This window comes from Heterodontus francisci, chromosome 4, assembly GCF_036365525.1.
Source record: "Heterodontus francisci isolate sHetFra1 chromosome 4, sHetFra1.hap1, whole genome shotgun sequence".
NCBI classification, from domain to species: Eukaryota; Metazoa; Chordata; class Chondrichthyes; order Heterodontiformes; family Heterodontidae; genus Heterodontus; species Heterodontus francisci.
In genome coordinates, this window is record NC_090374.1 from 9,098,698 (window position 1) to 9,114,778 (window position 16,081).

Below are 16,081 nucleotides of genomic sequence, written 5' to 3' on the forward strand. Positions count from 1 at the left end.
GGTATGCCCACAATAGGGAATTCCAGCAGATTGACTCAGCAACAATGAAGGAAAGACGATATAAATTAGAAGTGAAAACATGAGTCGGTGAACTTTTTCACCCAGAAGGTGATAGATTTGTGCAAGACGTTGCCATTCAAGGACATTAAAGCAAAGGCAGAGAGTGTAAATGGAGGCTATTAGGGAGAGAATGGACTGAGGGATTCAGGGGGAGAAGGGACTGAAGGGAGCAGGGTTGAAGGGACCATGGTGGGGGTGGGGCAGGGCCAAAGGGCATGGGGTGGGGGGGGAGGGACCTTGGGGCGCGGGGAACGAAGGATGGGGGGGGTGGCGGTGTGCGGACGAAGGGACTGAGGGGTGTGGGGGGGGGGGCGCAGTGGTGAAGGGCCTGGGGTGGGGGCCGTAGGGTCCTAGGGGCGTGGGCGCCAAGGGGAGTGGGAGGGTGCCGAAGGGTCCGAGGGGGGTGAAGGGACTGAGTGGCGCGGGGGTGGGCGAAGGGACCAAGGGCTGCAGGGAGATGAAGGGTTCGAGGGGCGCGGGGGTGGGTGAAGGGGCTGAGGGGCACAGGGGTGGGGAGGGGGAACGACAGGCCCGAGGGGCGCGCGGGGGAGCGAAGGGACCTCGGGACGCGGTGGGGGGAACGAAGGGACCGGGGGGTGCGAGGGGCGAAGGGACCGATGAGCACGGAGAATTTGAGGTCTAGCTACTGTTGTGATGCAGAACTGAAACAGCCAATTTGTGCACAGCAAGCTCCCACAAACTGCAATGTGATAATCAGAATCACAGAATTGTTATAGTGCAGAAGGAGACCATTCAGCCCATCTTATCAGGACTGGCTCTCTGAAAGACCAGTTCACCTAGTGCTATTCCTATCCAATCCAATATTGAATGAAACTTGGTGTCAACTGTGGCTCAGTGGATAGCACTCACTGAGTTGGAAATTTTTTCGTTCAAGTCCCACTCCAGCGACTTAATCTCGGCTAAGACTGCCAGAACAGTACTGATGGAGTGCTGTACTGTTGGAGGAGCCGTCCTATGAATGAAATGATAAACCAAGGCCCCATCTGACCACTCAGGTGGATGCAAAAGATCCCCTGGCATCATTTTGAAGAAGAGCAGGGGAGTTCTGCCTTGTGTCTTTGTCAATATTTATCCCTCAATCAACATCACTGAAACAGATATATAAGAGCGAAGGTCAGACAGCATCTGTGGAGAGAGAAACAGAGTTAACGTTTCATGTCTGTGACCTTTTTCATTCTGGTTCTGATAAGTGTCTCTATTGCCATAGATGCTGCCAGATCTGAGTATTTTCGGCATTTTCCTGTCGAATTACTAAAACAGATGTTTGTGGGATCTTCTTGTATGGAGATTTCCTGCATTATAACAGTGACTGTAGTTTTCTTTGAACCACTTTTGACATCATAGAGTCATAGAATTGTTACAGCATAGGAGGAGACCATTCAGCCCTTCGTGTCGTGCCTGCTCTCTGCAAAAACAATTTAGCCAGTTCCACTACCACCAAACCGCCCCCATCCCCCGTTGCCCCGTCCCCCACCCAACTCTTTCCTGTAATCCTGCAAATTTTTTCCCTTCAGATAATTATTCAATTCCCTTTCGAAACCACAATTGAATCTGCCTCCACTACACTCTCAGGCAGTGAATTCCAGATCCTAACCACTTGCTGCATAAAAAGGTTTTTCCTCATGTCAGCATTGCTTCTTTTGCCAATCACCTTAAATCACTGTCCTCTGGTTCTGGATCCTTCCGCCAACGGGAACAGCTTCTCTTTATCGGCTCTGTCTAGACCCCTTGTGATTTTGAACACAGCCGTGAAAGGCTCTATAAATCACCCCTCAGCCATGTAAAGAGGGCATAAAAATGAGTCTACAAAACCTGTTCATAACTTAACCCTTGAAATCCTGGTTTTCTCCAGGTGACCCTGAGCGCACCCCCTGAAGGGTTCCCTGTACCTGACCAGTGTTCAGGATTTCCTTATCTCTGTTAGTTCTCCTGTTGTAGAGCGGGTGACGGTGAGGATGTTTTGCGATAACCCTTGTCTTGTCCTCTCTTGGCAGGTCCTGATGATTCTGAACGAGATTTTCCAGGCAGTGCAGGCGGCAGAGACGGCTGTCCGCCTGAACCCACAGTGGTGGGAAGCGCTGCAGACCCTGGGACGTGCTCAGCTCAGTCTCGGAGAGGTAACCATGGTGAGTTCCCACGCGACCATGGAAACTGCACTCAGTGGCGGGGCCTTGGTCATTAGAAGCTGATTTCTCCAGACTGTGAGTCTCTTCGTTTACTGAGAGCCTAGCTGAAGGGGCAGTGAGAGGGTGCAGGAGAGCACCAAGGAGAGAAAAGAAGGGTAAATTAGGCAGTAGAGTGCAGGTGATGTCAAGCTTGGGTTTTAAAAGCGATTGCTCCTCATTCTTTCTCCATCTATTTTGAAACTTGCTCTCCTTCACCTGGGATTCGAATAAAACAAAAACACCTGACTCTTGATTGGAGAGGAGGCAAATATACCTTCTAGGGGGAACGGTCAGGCCTGAGCCCACTCCTCAAGGGGAGAGTGGGCAGGAGTGACCGCGTGGGGAATGGGCAGGAGTGACCACGCAGGAAATGGGCAGGAACGGTGAATGGGCAGGAGTGACCTCATGGAGAACGGGCAGGACTCTCCTTACAGGCAGAGTGGGCAGGAATGGAGAATGAGCAAACCCAAGCTCACAACTCACGGGCAAGAAAGAAAGACAGATATCCCAAAGTTGAAAAGCAAAATATTGCAGATGCTGGAATTCTGAAATAAAAACAGAAAATGCTGGAAATACTCAGCAAGTCTGGCAGCATCTGTGGAGAAAGGAGCAGAGTTAACGTTTCAGGTCTGTGACCTTTCATCAGAACTTGACTGATGAATGGCTATTAGCCTGAAACATTAGACATCCCAAAGAGCATTACGTTAGTCGTATTTTTGAAGTGCATTCATTGTTGCATTGTAGGAATTACAACAGCTAATTTGCTCAAAGCAAGATCTTGCAAGCAGCAACGAGGTATTGGCCAGATAATCTGTTTATTACTGATGTTGGTTTGAGAAGAATATCGGTCAGGACACCAGGGAGAATAGCCCCTGCTCCCCTGAGTGGTGATTTTCTGTGAGGAAAGCAAGAACAATAATAAACTGAAAAAAAGTTTCTCCCTCAGGTTTTAAGCAAAAGCATTTTTTTTGCCGTTCCCTGCTTGCTGCTGCAGTTCTTATCCTAACTGTATCCCTTTGTACCCTGATTATGTCCTCTTCCCAACTTACTTTCCTACCTCTCTTTGTGTCATCAGCAAACTTAGCAACTATACCTTCGGTTCCTTCATCTAAGTCACTTACATGAATTGTAAAATGTTGCCCAGCACAGATCCCTGTGGCACACCACTCGTTACATTTTGCCAACCTGAAAATGACCCATGTATGCCTACTCTCTCTTTCCTGTTAGCTAACCAAACGCCTTTCCATGCCAATATGTTACCCCCTGCACCATGAGCTTTTATTTTCTGCAATAACCTTGTGTACCTTATCAAATGTTTTATGGAAATCTAAGTACAGTACACCCACCAGTTCCCCTTTATCCACAGCACGTTACTTCTTCAAAGAACTGCAATAAATTGGTTAAGCGTGATTTCCCTTTCACAAAACCATGTTGACTCTGCCTGATTACCTTCAATTTTTCTAAGTGCCCTGCTATAAAACCTTTAATAATAGCTTCTAACATTTCCCCTAAGACAGATGTTAAGCCAACTGGTCTGTAGTTTCCTGCTTTCTGTCTCCCTCCCTTTTTGAATAAAGGAGTTACTTTGGCTATTTTCCAATCGAGGGAATTTTGGAAAATTAAAACCAACTCATCAACTTTCTCAGTAGCAACTTCTTTAAATCTCTAGGATGAATTCCATCAGGACCCGGGGACTTGTCAGCCTGCAGCTCCAACAATTTGCTCAGTACCACTTCCTTGTTTTTTTAAAATTCATTCATGGGATATGGACATCGCTGGCTCGGCCAGCATTTATTGCCCATCCCTCATTGCCCTTGAGAAGGTGATGGTGAGCTGCCAGCTTGAACCGCTGCAGTCCATGTGGGGTAGGTACACCCACAGTGCTGTTAGGAAGGGAGTTGCAGGATTTTGACCCAGCGACAGTGAAGGAACAGCAATATAGTTCCAAGTCAGGATGGTGTGTGGCTTGGAGGGGAACTTGCTGTGGTGGTGTTGCCATGCATCTGCTGCCCTTGTCCATCTAGGTGGTAGAGGTCGCAGGTTTGGAAGGTGCTGTCTTAGGAGCCTTGGTACGTTGCTGCAGTGCATCTTGTAGATGGTACACGGAGCTGCCACTGTGCGTCGGTGGTGGAGCAAGTGATTGTTTGTGAATGGGGTGTCAGTCAAGCGGGCTGCTTTGTCCTGGATGGTGGCGAGCTTCTTGAGTGTTGTTGGAGCTGCACCCATCCAGGCAATTGGAGAGTATTCCATCACACTCCTGATTTGTGCCTTGTAGATGGTGGAGAGGCTTTGGGGAGTCAAGAGGTAAGTTACTCGCCTCAGGATTCCCAGCCCCTGACCTGCTCTTGTAGCCATGATATTTACATGGCTGGTCCAGTTCAGTTTCTGGTCAGTGATAACCCCCAGGATGTTGATAGTGGGGGATTCAGCGATCATAATGCCATTGAATGTCATGGTTAGATTCTCTCTTGTTGGAGATGGCCATTGTCTGGCACTTGTGTGGCGCGAATGTTACTTGCCACTTATCAGCCGAAGCCAGGATATTGTCCAGGTCTTGCTGCATTTCTACACGGACTGCTTCAGTATCTGAGGTGTCATGAATGGTGCTGAACATTGTGTAATCATCAGCGAACATCCCCACTTCTTACCTTATGATTGAAGGAAGGTCATTGATGAAGCAGCTGAAGATGGTTGTTCCTAGGACACTAGCCTGAGGAACTCCTGCAGTGATGTCCTGGAGCTCAGATGATTGACCTCCAACAACCACAACCACCTTCCTTTGCGTTAGGTATGACTCCAACCAGCGGAGAGTTTTCCCCCTGATTCCCATTGACTCCAGTTTTGCTCGGGCTTCTTGATGTCAAGGGCAGTCACTGTCACCTGGTGATTGCAATTTTCTTGAGTTCCTCCCTCCCTTCCATTTCCTGATTGACAGCTATTTCTGGAATGTTACTTGTATCCTCTATGGTGAAGACAGATGCAAAATACCTGTTCAATTCATCTTTCTTCTCCTTATTTTCCTTTATTAATTCCCCAGGCTCACTTTCTATCGGACCAATGCTCACTTTGTTAACTATTTTCTTTTTAAAATATCTATAGAAACTCTTACTATCTGTTTTTATATTTCATTCTTCGCTGCTTTTTATATTGTGTCCAATCTTCTGACCTGCCACCCATCTTGGTGTAATTATATGCCTTTTCTTTTTGTTTGATACTATCTTTAACTTTTTTATTTAACGATAGATCGTGGGCCTTCCCTTGGAATTTTTCTTCCTCGCTGTAATGTATCTATTCCGTAGGATTTTGAAATATCCTTTAAATGTTTGAGCTGTTCTAAGAAACTATCCCAAAAACATATCTGAAATGATCCCTAAATATGCATGTTACTAAAATCGCTGTGAAAGAGCTCTTTTGGAGATGCACCATATACCATCCCCCCATCTGTACTCTGGCACATTGATTCCCAAGATTCTCAAAAATCTTCCAGCACATCTCACAACTCAGCAATGGAAAGCAAACCCCTCTGATAACAGATTATCCTGTTGTCCTTTCCATTGCCCTCTACTTTGCAACCGCTGAACTGTTTTATCCACGTTACTCAGCTCAGTGCAGCTCTGAACGTGTCCCTATCCTGCACGCTCTTTGACCTCCCTGCCACTCCTTCCCATTCACTTTCATTGTACAGAATCGCAGTGGGTCAAACCCCCTTTCCATTCACTCCAACATCCATGATTAGAAGCAAGAATCTTTGTTTTTTGTCACTTGTTTTTTTGTCTGCGTCATTTACTATTTAACAGAGGTCTGTGATAATTCCAGTAATGACTAATGGGTGGTGCTGTCCACGAAGTAATAAACTGATGATGTCGTGACATATATCGTTGGTTATCTGTTATTTATTATTTAGTTGCTGGAGCTAACAGCATCACGTTCCTGAGCTTGAATTGCAGCAACAAGCACAGGCTGACAGCTGTCACATATAAACACTGGATATCGCTTCCTGCAAATCTTGATATGAAGAGTGTTGAACTTTAGTGCTCATGCTTGGTAAAGTGTGGACAGAGTTCCTTAACCATTTAGTCACAGTGTTGGGACATGGTGTGAGAAGTCCGTTTGGAGCCAAGAAGTTGAAATTCTCATTATTTTCGTTTGGCTCAGCAAAGTGAAAGATGTGTGCAGAATGATCAATTTCAGGCACCCAGTGTCAGCACGCAGTGTGGCTTAGATAGAGTAAAGCTCCCTCTACACTGTCCCATCAAACACTCTGTGCAACATTGTGACAGTTTCATGTCCCATACCAACTTTCCTGTGGCTTCTCTGAGTATGTTTAGTGTGGAATTTATGTGCCCAAACTCATTTTGCACATGTGGCCCTTGTAGACTTCAGAGAGAGGAATCATTCATCCTTTGTCTGCACTAGATGGACCTTAGTCTCGATGGTGAGGTCAGTATCTATCTGCCTGTGCCACGTTGTTCTGTGCTTCTGTTTTACATTCAGTTTCATTAATATTACTGTCCTTTGGGAGAATTGTGGCAAGGCCCACAAGACCCACAACCAGAAGATCAGTTTAATCTGAAGGAAGTATGTAATAAATTATACCTTGTTCCTTTAGTTTGGCTGGAGCATGCTGGTTGCTTATTCCGCCCCCACTTCACCCCTTGGGGTTAGTGAGTAATTGACTAACACTTACTCAGTCTTGTCCTCTCTTAACTGGAAGCACCAGATACAGCAGTAGTGTTTGCACTCTGGCTGAGAGGTTCAGATTTGCTGCCTGCTCAATCGCCCTTAGTGGCAGTCCAGGTTCCACAAATGGCACCATAGCACAAACATGAAGCAGTAACATGTCACGATACAGCATGGGCTTTGCTGTGCCCACTCACTTGATATGCTTCCCTGCTTTTTCAAAGCAGGTTCTATGTCACACCAAGCAGAGGCTTTGAAGGTGAGGCCTTGTTTTACTCATGTGACATTGACCGCAGCGGCTGAGATTCAATCTCATGCTGGTTAAATGTCTCTATACTTGACCTATCAGTGCGATGGCTGTCAGAAGAGATGTGGGGAATGCGCTGTGTTGTAAGAGATGCAAAAGGAATGCAAGAATTGGACAGTGTGTTATACAGGAAAGGGCTGGAGTCTGGACAGTGTGTTATACAGGAAAGGGTTGGAGTTTGAACAGTGTGTTATACAGGAAAGGGTTGGAGTTTGAACAGTGTGTTTTGCAGGAAAGGGTTGGAGTTTGAACAGTTTGTTATCCAGGAAAGGGTTGGAGTTTGGACAGTGTGTTATACAGGAAAAGGCTGGAGTTTGAACAGTGTGTTATACAGGAAAGGGCTGGACTCTGGACAGTGTGTTATACAGGAAACGGCTGGAGTTTGGACAGTGTGTTATACAGGAAAGGGCTGGACTCTGGACAGTGTGTTATACAGGAAAGGGCTGGAGTTTGGACAGTGTGTTATACTAGAAAGGGTTGGAGTTTGAACAGTGTGTTATGCAGGAAAGAGCTGGAGTTTGGACGGTGTGTTATACAGGAAAGGGCTGGACTCTGGACAGTGTGTTATACAGGAAACGGCTGGAGTTTGGACAGTGTGTTATACAGGAAAGGGCTGGACTCTGGACAGTGTGTTATACAGGAAACGGCTGGAGTTTGGACAGTGTGTTATACAGGAAAGGGCTGGACTCTGGACAGTGTGTTATACAGGAAACGGCTGGAGTTTGGACAGTGTGTTATACTAGAAAGGGTTGGAGTTTGAACAGTGTGTTATGCAGGAAAGAGCTGGAGTTTGGACGGTGTGTTATACAGGAAAGGGCTGGACTCTGGACAGTGTGTTATACAGGAAACGGCTGGAGTTTGGACAGTGTGTTATACAGGAAGGGGCTGGACTCTGGACAGTGTGTTATACAGGAAACGGCTGGAGTTTGGACAGTGTGTTATACAGGAAACGGCTGGAGTTTGGACAGTGTGTTATACAGGAAACGGCTGGAGTTTGGACAGTGTGTTATACAGGAAAGGGCTTTACTCTGGACAGTGTGTTATACAGGAAAGGGCTTTACTCTGGACAGTGTGTTATACAGGAAAGGGCTTTACTCTGAACAGTGTGTTATACAGGAAAGGGTTGGAGTTTGAACAGTGTGTTATACAGGAAAGGGTTGGAGTTTGAACAGTGTGTTATACTGGAAAGGGTTGGAGTTTGAACAGTGTGTTATACAGGAAAGGGTTGGAGTTTGAACAGTGTGTTATACTGGAAAGGGTTGGAGTTTGAACAGTGTGTTATACAGGAAAGGGTTGGAGTTTGAACAGTGTGTTATACAGGAAAGGGTTGGAGTTTGAACAGTGTGTTATACTGGAAAGGGTTGGAGTTTGAACAGTGTGTTATACTGGAAAGGGTTGGAGTTTGAACAGTGTGTTATACAGGAAAGGGTTGGAGTTTGAACAGTGTGTTATACAGGAAAGGGCTGGAGTTTGGACAGTGTGTTATACAGGAAAGGGCTGGAATCTGGACAGTGTGTTATACAGGAAAGGGCTGGACTCTGGACAGTGTGTTATACAGGAAAGGGTTGGAGTTTGAACAGTGTGTTATACAGGAAAGGGTTGGAGTTTGAACAGTGTGTTATACAGGAAAGGGTTGGAGTTTGAACAGTGTGTTATACAGGAAAGGGCTGGAGTTTGGACAGTGTGTTATACAGGAAACGGCTGGAGTTTGGACAGTGTGTTATACAGGAAAGGGCTTTACTCTGGACAGTGTGTTATACAGGAAAGGGCTTTACTCTGGACAGTGTGTTATACAGGAAAGGGCTTTACTCTGAACAGTGTGTTATACAGGAAAGGGTTGGAGTTTGAACAGTGTGTTATACAGGAAAGGGTTGGAGTTTGAACAGTGTGTTATACTGGAAAGGGTTGGAGTTTGAACAGTGTGTTATACAGGAAAGGGTTGGAGTTTGAACAGTGTGTTATACTGGAAAGGGTTGGAGTTTGAACAGTGTGTTATACAGGAAAGGGTTGGAGTTTGAACAGTGTGTTATACTGGAAAGGGTTGGAGTTTGAACAGTGTGTTATACTGGAAAGGGTTGGAGTTTGAACAGTGTGTTATACAGGAAAGGGTTGGAGTTTGAACAGTGTGTTATACAGGAAAGGGCTGGAGTTTGGACAGTGTGTTATACAGGAAAGGGCTGGAATCTGGACAGTGTGTTATACAGGAAAGGGCTGGACTCTGGACAGTGTGTTATACAGGAAAGGGTTGGAGTTTGAACAGTGTGTTATACAGGAAAGGGTTGGAGTTTGAACAGTGTGTTATACAGGAAAGGGTTGGAGTTTGAACAGTGTGTTATACAGGAAAGGGTTGGAGTTTGAACAGTGTGTTATACAGGAAAGGGCTGGAATCTGGACAGTGTGTTATACAGGAAAGGGCTGGAGTTTGGACAGTGTGTTATACAGGAAAGGGCTGGAATCTGGACAGTGTGTTATACAGGAAAGGGCTGGAATCTGGACAGTGTGTTATACAGGAAAGGGTTGGAGTTTGAACAGTGTGTTATACAGGAAAGGGCTGGACTCTGGACAGTGTGTTATACAGGAAAGAGCTGGAGTTTGGACAGTGTGTTATACAGGAAAGAGCTGGACTCTGGACAGTGTGTTATACAGGAAAGGGTTGGAGTTTGAACAGTGTGTTATACAGGAAAGAGCTGGACTCTGGACAGTGTGTTATACAGGAAAGGGCTGGAAATTGGACAGTGTGTTATACAGGAAAGGGCTGGAATCTGGACAGTGTGTTATACAGGAAAGGGCTGGAAATTGGACAGTGTGTTATACAGGAAAGGGCTGGACTCTGGACAGTGTGTTATACAGGAAACGGCTGGAGTTTGGACAGTGTGTTATGCAGGAAAGAGCTGGAGTTTGGACAGTGTGTTATACAGGAAAGAGCTGGAGTTTGGACAGTGTGTTATACAGGAAAGGGCTGGAGTTTGGACAGTGTGTTATGCAGGAAAGAGCTGGAGTTTGGACAGTGTGTTATACAGGAAAGGGCTGGAGTTTGGACAGTGTGTTATACAGGAAAGGGTTGGAGTTTGAACAGTGTGTTATCCAGGAAAGGGCTGGAATCTGGACAGTGTGTTATGCAGGAAAGGGCTGGAGTTTGAACAGTGTGTTATACAGGAAAGGGCTGGAATCTGGACAGTGTGTTATACAGGAAACGGCTGGAGTTTGGACAGTGTGTTATGCAGGAAAGAGCTGGAGTTTGGACAGTGTGTTATACAGGAAAGGGCTGGAGTTTGGACAGTGTGTTATACAGGAAAGGGCTGGAGTTTGGACAGTGTGTTATACAGGAAAGGGCTGGACTCTGGACAGTGTGTTATACAGGAAAGGGCTGGACTCTGGACAGTGTGTTATACAGGAAAGGGCTGGAATCTGGACAGTGTGTTATACAGGAAAGAGCTGGAGTTTGGACAGTGTGTTATGCAGGAAAGGGCTGGAAATTGGACAGTGTGTTATACAGGAAAGGGCTGGACTCTGGACAGTGTGTTATACAGGAAAGGGCTGGACTCTGGACAGTGTGTTATACAGGAAAGGGCTGGAATCTGGACAGTGTGTTATACAGGAAAGAGCTGGAGTTTGGACAGTGTGTTATGCAGGAAAGAGCTGGAGTTTGGACAGTGTGTTATGCAGGAAAGAGCTGGAGTTTGGACAGTGTGTTATACAGGAAAGGGCTGGAGTTTGGACAGTGTGTTATACAGGAAAGGGTTGGAGTTTGAACAGTGTGTTATACAGGAAAGGGTTGGAGTTTGAACAGTGTGTTATACAGGAAAGGGCTGGAGTTTGGACAGTGTGTTATACAGGAAAGGGCTGGAATCTGGACAGTGTGTTATACAGGAAAGGGCTGGAGTTTGGACAGTGTGTTATACAGGAAAGGGCTGGAATCTGGACAGTGTGTTATACAGGAAAGGGCTGGAGTTTGGACAGTGTGTTATACAGGAAAGGGCTGGAAATTGGACAGTGTGTTATACAGGAAAGGGTTGGAGTTTGAACAGTGTGTTATACAGGAAAGGGCTGGAAATTGGACAGTGTGTTATACAGGAAAGGGCTGGAAATTGGACAGTGTGTTATACAGGAAAGGGCTGGAGTTTGGACAGTGTGTTATACAGGAAAGGGCTGGAAATTGGACAGTGTGTTATACAGGAAAGGGCTGGAAATTGGACAGTGTGTTATACAGGAAAGGGCTGGAGTTTGGACAGTGTGTTATACAGGAAAGGGCTGGAAATTGGACAGTGTGTTATACAGGAAAGGGTTGGAGTTTGAACAGTGTGTTATACAGGAAAGGGCTGGAATCTGGACAGTGTGTTATACAGGAAAGGGCTGGAAATTGGACAGTGTGTTATACAGGAAAGGGCTGGACTCTGGACAGTGTGTTATACAGGAAACGGCTGGAGTTTGGACAGTGTGTTATGCAGGAAAGAGCTGGAGTTTGGACAGTGTGTTATACAGGAAAGAGCTGGAGTTTGGACAGTGTGTTATACAGGAAAGGGCTGGAGTTTGGACAGTGTGTTATGCAGGAAAGAGCTGGAGTTTGGACAGTGTGTTATACAGGAAAGGGCTGGAGTTTGGACAGTGTGTTATACAGGAAAGGGTTGGAGTTTGAACAGTGTGTTATCCAGGAAAGGGCTGGAATCTGGACAGTGTGTTATGCAGGAAAGGGCTGGAGTTTGAACAGTGTGTTATACAGGAAAGGGCTGGAATCTGGACAGTGTGTTATACAGGAAACGGCTGGAGTTTGGACAGTGTGTTATGCAGGAAAGAGCTGGAGTTTGGACAGTGTGTTATACAGGAAAGGGCTGGAGTTTGGACAGTGTGTTATACAGGAAACGGCTGGAGTTTGGACAGTGTGTTATGCAGGAAAGAGCTGGAGTTTGGACAGTGTGTTATACAGGAAAGGGCTGGAGTTTGGACAGTGTGTTATACAGGAAAGGGCTGGAGTTTGGACAGTGTGTTATACAGGAAAGGGCTGGAGTTTGGACAGTGTGTTATACAGGAAAGGGCTGGAAATTGGACAGTGTGTTATACAGGAAAGGGCTGGAATCTGGACAGTGTGTTATACAGGAAAGGGCTGGAAATTGGACAGTGTGTTATACAGGAAAGGGCTGGACTCTGGACAGTGTGTTATACAGGAAACGGCTGGAGTTTGGACAGTGTGTTATGCAGGAAAGAGCTGGAGTTTGGACAGTGTGTTATACAGGAAAGAGCTGGAGTTTGGACAGTGTCTTATACAGGAAAGGGCTGGAGTTTGGACAGTGTGTTATGCAGGAAAGAGCTGGAGTTTGGACAGTGTGTTATACAGGAAAGGGCTGGAGTTTGGACAGTGTGTTATACAGGAAAGGGTTGGAGTTTGAACAGTGTGTTATCCAGGAAAGGGCTGGAATCTGGACAGTGTGTTATGCAGGAAAGGGCTGGAGTTTGAACAGTGTGTTATACAGGAAAGGGCTGGAATCTGGACAGTGTGTTATACAGGAAACGGCTGGAGTTTGGACAGTGTGTTATGCAGGAAAGGGCTGGAGTTTGGACAGTGTGTTATACAGGAAAGGGCTGGAATCTGGACAGTGTGTTATGCAGGAAAGGGCTGGAAATTGGACAGTGTGTTATACAGGAAAGGGCTGGAGTTTGGACAGTGTGTTATACAGGAAAGAGCTGGAGTTTGGACAGTGTGTTATGCAGGAAAGAGCTGGAGTTTGGACAGTGTGTTATGCAGGAAAGAGCTGGAGTTTGGACAGTGTGTTATACAGGAAAGGGCTGGAGTTTGGACAGTGTGTTATACAGGAAAGGGCTGGAGTTTGGACAGTGTGTTATGCAGGAAAGAGCTGGAGTTTGGACAGTGTGTTATGCAGGAAAGAGCTGGAGTTTGGACAGTGTGTTATACAGGAAAGGGCTGGAAATTGGACAGTGTGTTATACAGGAAAGGGCTGGAGTTTGGACAGTGTGTTATACAGGAAAGAGCTGGAGTTTGGACAGTGTGTTATGCAGGAAAGAGCTGGAGTTTGGACAGTGTGTTATGCAGGAAAGAGCTGGAGTTTGGACAGTGTGTTATACAGGAAAGGGCTGGAAATTGGACAGTGTGTTATACAGGAAAGGGCTGGAGTTTGGACAGTGTGTTATACAGGAAAGAGCTGGAGTTTGGACAGTGTGTTATGCAGGAAAGAGCTGGAGTTTGGACAGTGTGTTATACAGGAAAGGGCTGGAGTTTGAACAGTGTGTTATACAGGAAAGAGCTGGAGTTTGGACAGTGTGTTATGCAGGAAAGAGCTGGAGTTTGGACAGTGTGTTATACAGGAAAGGGCTGGAGTTTGAACAGTGTGTTATACAGGAAAGGGCTGGAATCTGGACAGTGTGTTATACAGGAAAGGGTTGGAGTTTGAACAGTGTGTTATACTGGAAAGGGTTGGAGTTTGAACAGTGTGTTATACTGGAAAGGGTTGGAGTTTGGACAGTGTGTTATGCAGGAAAGAGCTGGAGTTTGGACAGTGTGTTATACAGGAAAGGGCTGGAGTTTGAACAGTGTGTTATACAGGAAAGGGCTGGAATCTGGACAGTGTGTTATACAGGAAAGGGTTGGAGTTTGAACAGTGTGTTATACTGGAAAGGGTTGGAGTTTGAACAGTGTGTTATACAGGAAAGGGTTGGAGTTTGAACAGTGTGTTATACTGGAAAGGGTTGGAGTTTGAACAGTGTGTTATACTGGAAAGGGTTGGAGTTTGAACAGTGTGTTATACAGGAAAGGGTTGGAGTTTGAACAGTGTGTTATACTGGAAAGGGTTGGAGTTTGAACAGTGTGTTATACTGGAAAGGGTTGGAGTTTGAACAGTGTGTTATACAGGAAAGGGCTGGAATCTGGACAGTGTGTTATACAGGAAAGGGCTGGAATCTGGACAGTGTGTTATGCAGGAAAGGGCTGGAGTTTGAACAGTGTGTTATCCAGGAAAGGGCTGGAAATTGGACAGTGTGTTATACAGGAAAGGGCTGGAATCTGGACAGTGTGTTATACAGGAAAGGGTTGGAGTTTGAACAGTGTGTTATACAGGAAAGGGCTGGAATCTGGACAGTGTGTTATACAGGAAAGGGCTGGAATCTGGACAGTGTGTTATGCAGGAAAGGGCTGGAGTTTGAACAGTGTGTTATACAGGTAAGAGCTGGAGTTTGGACAGTGTCTTATACAGGAAAGGGCTGGAGTTTGGACAGTGTGTTATGCAGGAAAGAGCTGGAGTTTGGACAGTGTGTTATACAGGAAAGGGCTTTACTCTGGACAGTGTGTTATACAGGAAAGGGCTTTACTCTGAACAGTGTGTTATACAGGAAAGGGTTGGAGTTTGAACAGTGTGTTATACAGGAAAGGGTTGGAGTTTGAACAGTGTGTTATACTGGAAAGGGTTGGAGTTTGAACAGTGTGTTATACAGGAAAGGGTTGGAGTTTGAACAGTGTGTTATACTGGAAAGGGTTGGAGTTTGAACAGTGTGTTATACAGGAAAGGGTTGGAGTTTGAACAGTGTGTTATACTGGAAAGGGTTGGAGTTTGAACAGTGTGTTATACTGGAAAGGGTTGGAGTTTGAACAGTGTGTTATACAGGAAAGGGTTGGAGTTTGAACAGTGTGTTATACAGGAAAGGGCTGGAGTTTGGACAGTGTGTTATACAGGAAAGGGCTGGAATCTGGACAGTGTGTTATACAGGAAAGGGCTGGACTCTGGACAGTGTGTTATACAGGAAAGGGTTGGAGTTTGAACAGTGTGTTATACAGGAAAGGGTTGGAGTTTGAACAGTGTGTTATACAGGAAAGGGTTGGAGTTTGAACAGTGTGTTATACAGGAAAGGGTTGGAGTTTGAACAGTGTGTTATACAGGAAAGGGCTGGAATCTGGACAGTGTGTTATACAGGAAAGGGCTGGAGTTTGGACAGTGTGTTATACAGGAAAGGGCTGGAATCTGGACAGTGTGTTATACAGGAAAGGGCTGGAATCTGGACAGTGTGTTATACAGGAAAGGGTTGGAGTTTGAACAGTGTGTTATACAGGAAAGGGCTGGACTCTGGACAGTGTGTTATACAGGAAAGAGCTGGAGTTTGGACAGTGTGTTATACAGGAAAGAGCTGGACTCTGGACAGTGTGTTATACAGGAAAGGGTTGGAGTTTGAACAGTGTGTTATACAGGAAAGAGCTGGACTCTGGACAGTGTGTTATACAGGAAAGGGCTGGAAATTGGACAGTGTGTTATACAGGAAAGGGCTGGAATCTGGACAGTGTGTTATACAGGAAAGGGCTGGAAATTGGACAGTGTGTTATACAGGAAAGGGCTGGACTCTGGACAGTGTGTTATACAGGAAACGGCTGGAGTTTGGACAGTGTGTTATGCAGGAAAGAGCTGGAGTTTGGACAGTGTGTTATACAGGAAAGAGCTGGAGTTTGGACAGTGTGTTATACAGGAAAGGGCTGGAGTTTGGACAGTGTGTTATGCAGGAAAGAGCTGGAGTTTGGACAGTGTGTTATACAGGAAAGGGCTGGAGTTTGGACAGTGTGTTATACAGGAAAGGGTTGGAGTTTGAACAGTGTGTTATCCAGGAAAGGGCTGGAATCTGGACAGTGTGTTATGCAGGAAAGGGCTGGAGTTTGAACAGTGTGTTATACAGGAAAGGGCTGGAATCTGGACAGTGTGTTATACAGGAAACGGCTGGAGTTTGGACAGTGTGTTATGCAGGAAAGAGCTGGAGTTTGGACAGTGTGTTATACAGGAAAGGGCTGGAGTTTGGACAGTGTGTTATACAGGAAAGGGCTGGAGTTTGGACAGTGTGTTATACAGGAAAGGGCTGGACT

At 45.9% G+C, this 16,081-nt stretch overlaps 1 protein-coding gene across 3 annotated transcripts in view; it reads left to right on the top strand.

Moving 5' to 3' along the window:
- The window catches only part of ttc33 (tetratricopeptide repeat domain 33), a 218,383-nt gene that overhangs the window by 73,286 nt on the left and 129,016 nt on the right, over positions 1-16,081 (top strand). For 2 of the 3 annotated variants that reach the window (XM_068029117.1, XM_068029118.1), the window contains exon 4: positions 2,076-2,207. The exons of the other annotated variant lie outside the window; for it this stretch is intronic. In XM_068029117.1, the coding sequence (XP_067885218.1) occupies positions 2,076-2,207 (132 nt within the window). The remainder of the gene's footprint in view (positions 1-2,075; positions 2,208-16,081) is intronic. 3 annotated transcript variants of the gene reach the window in all.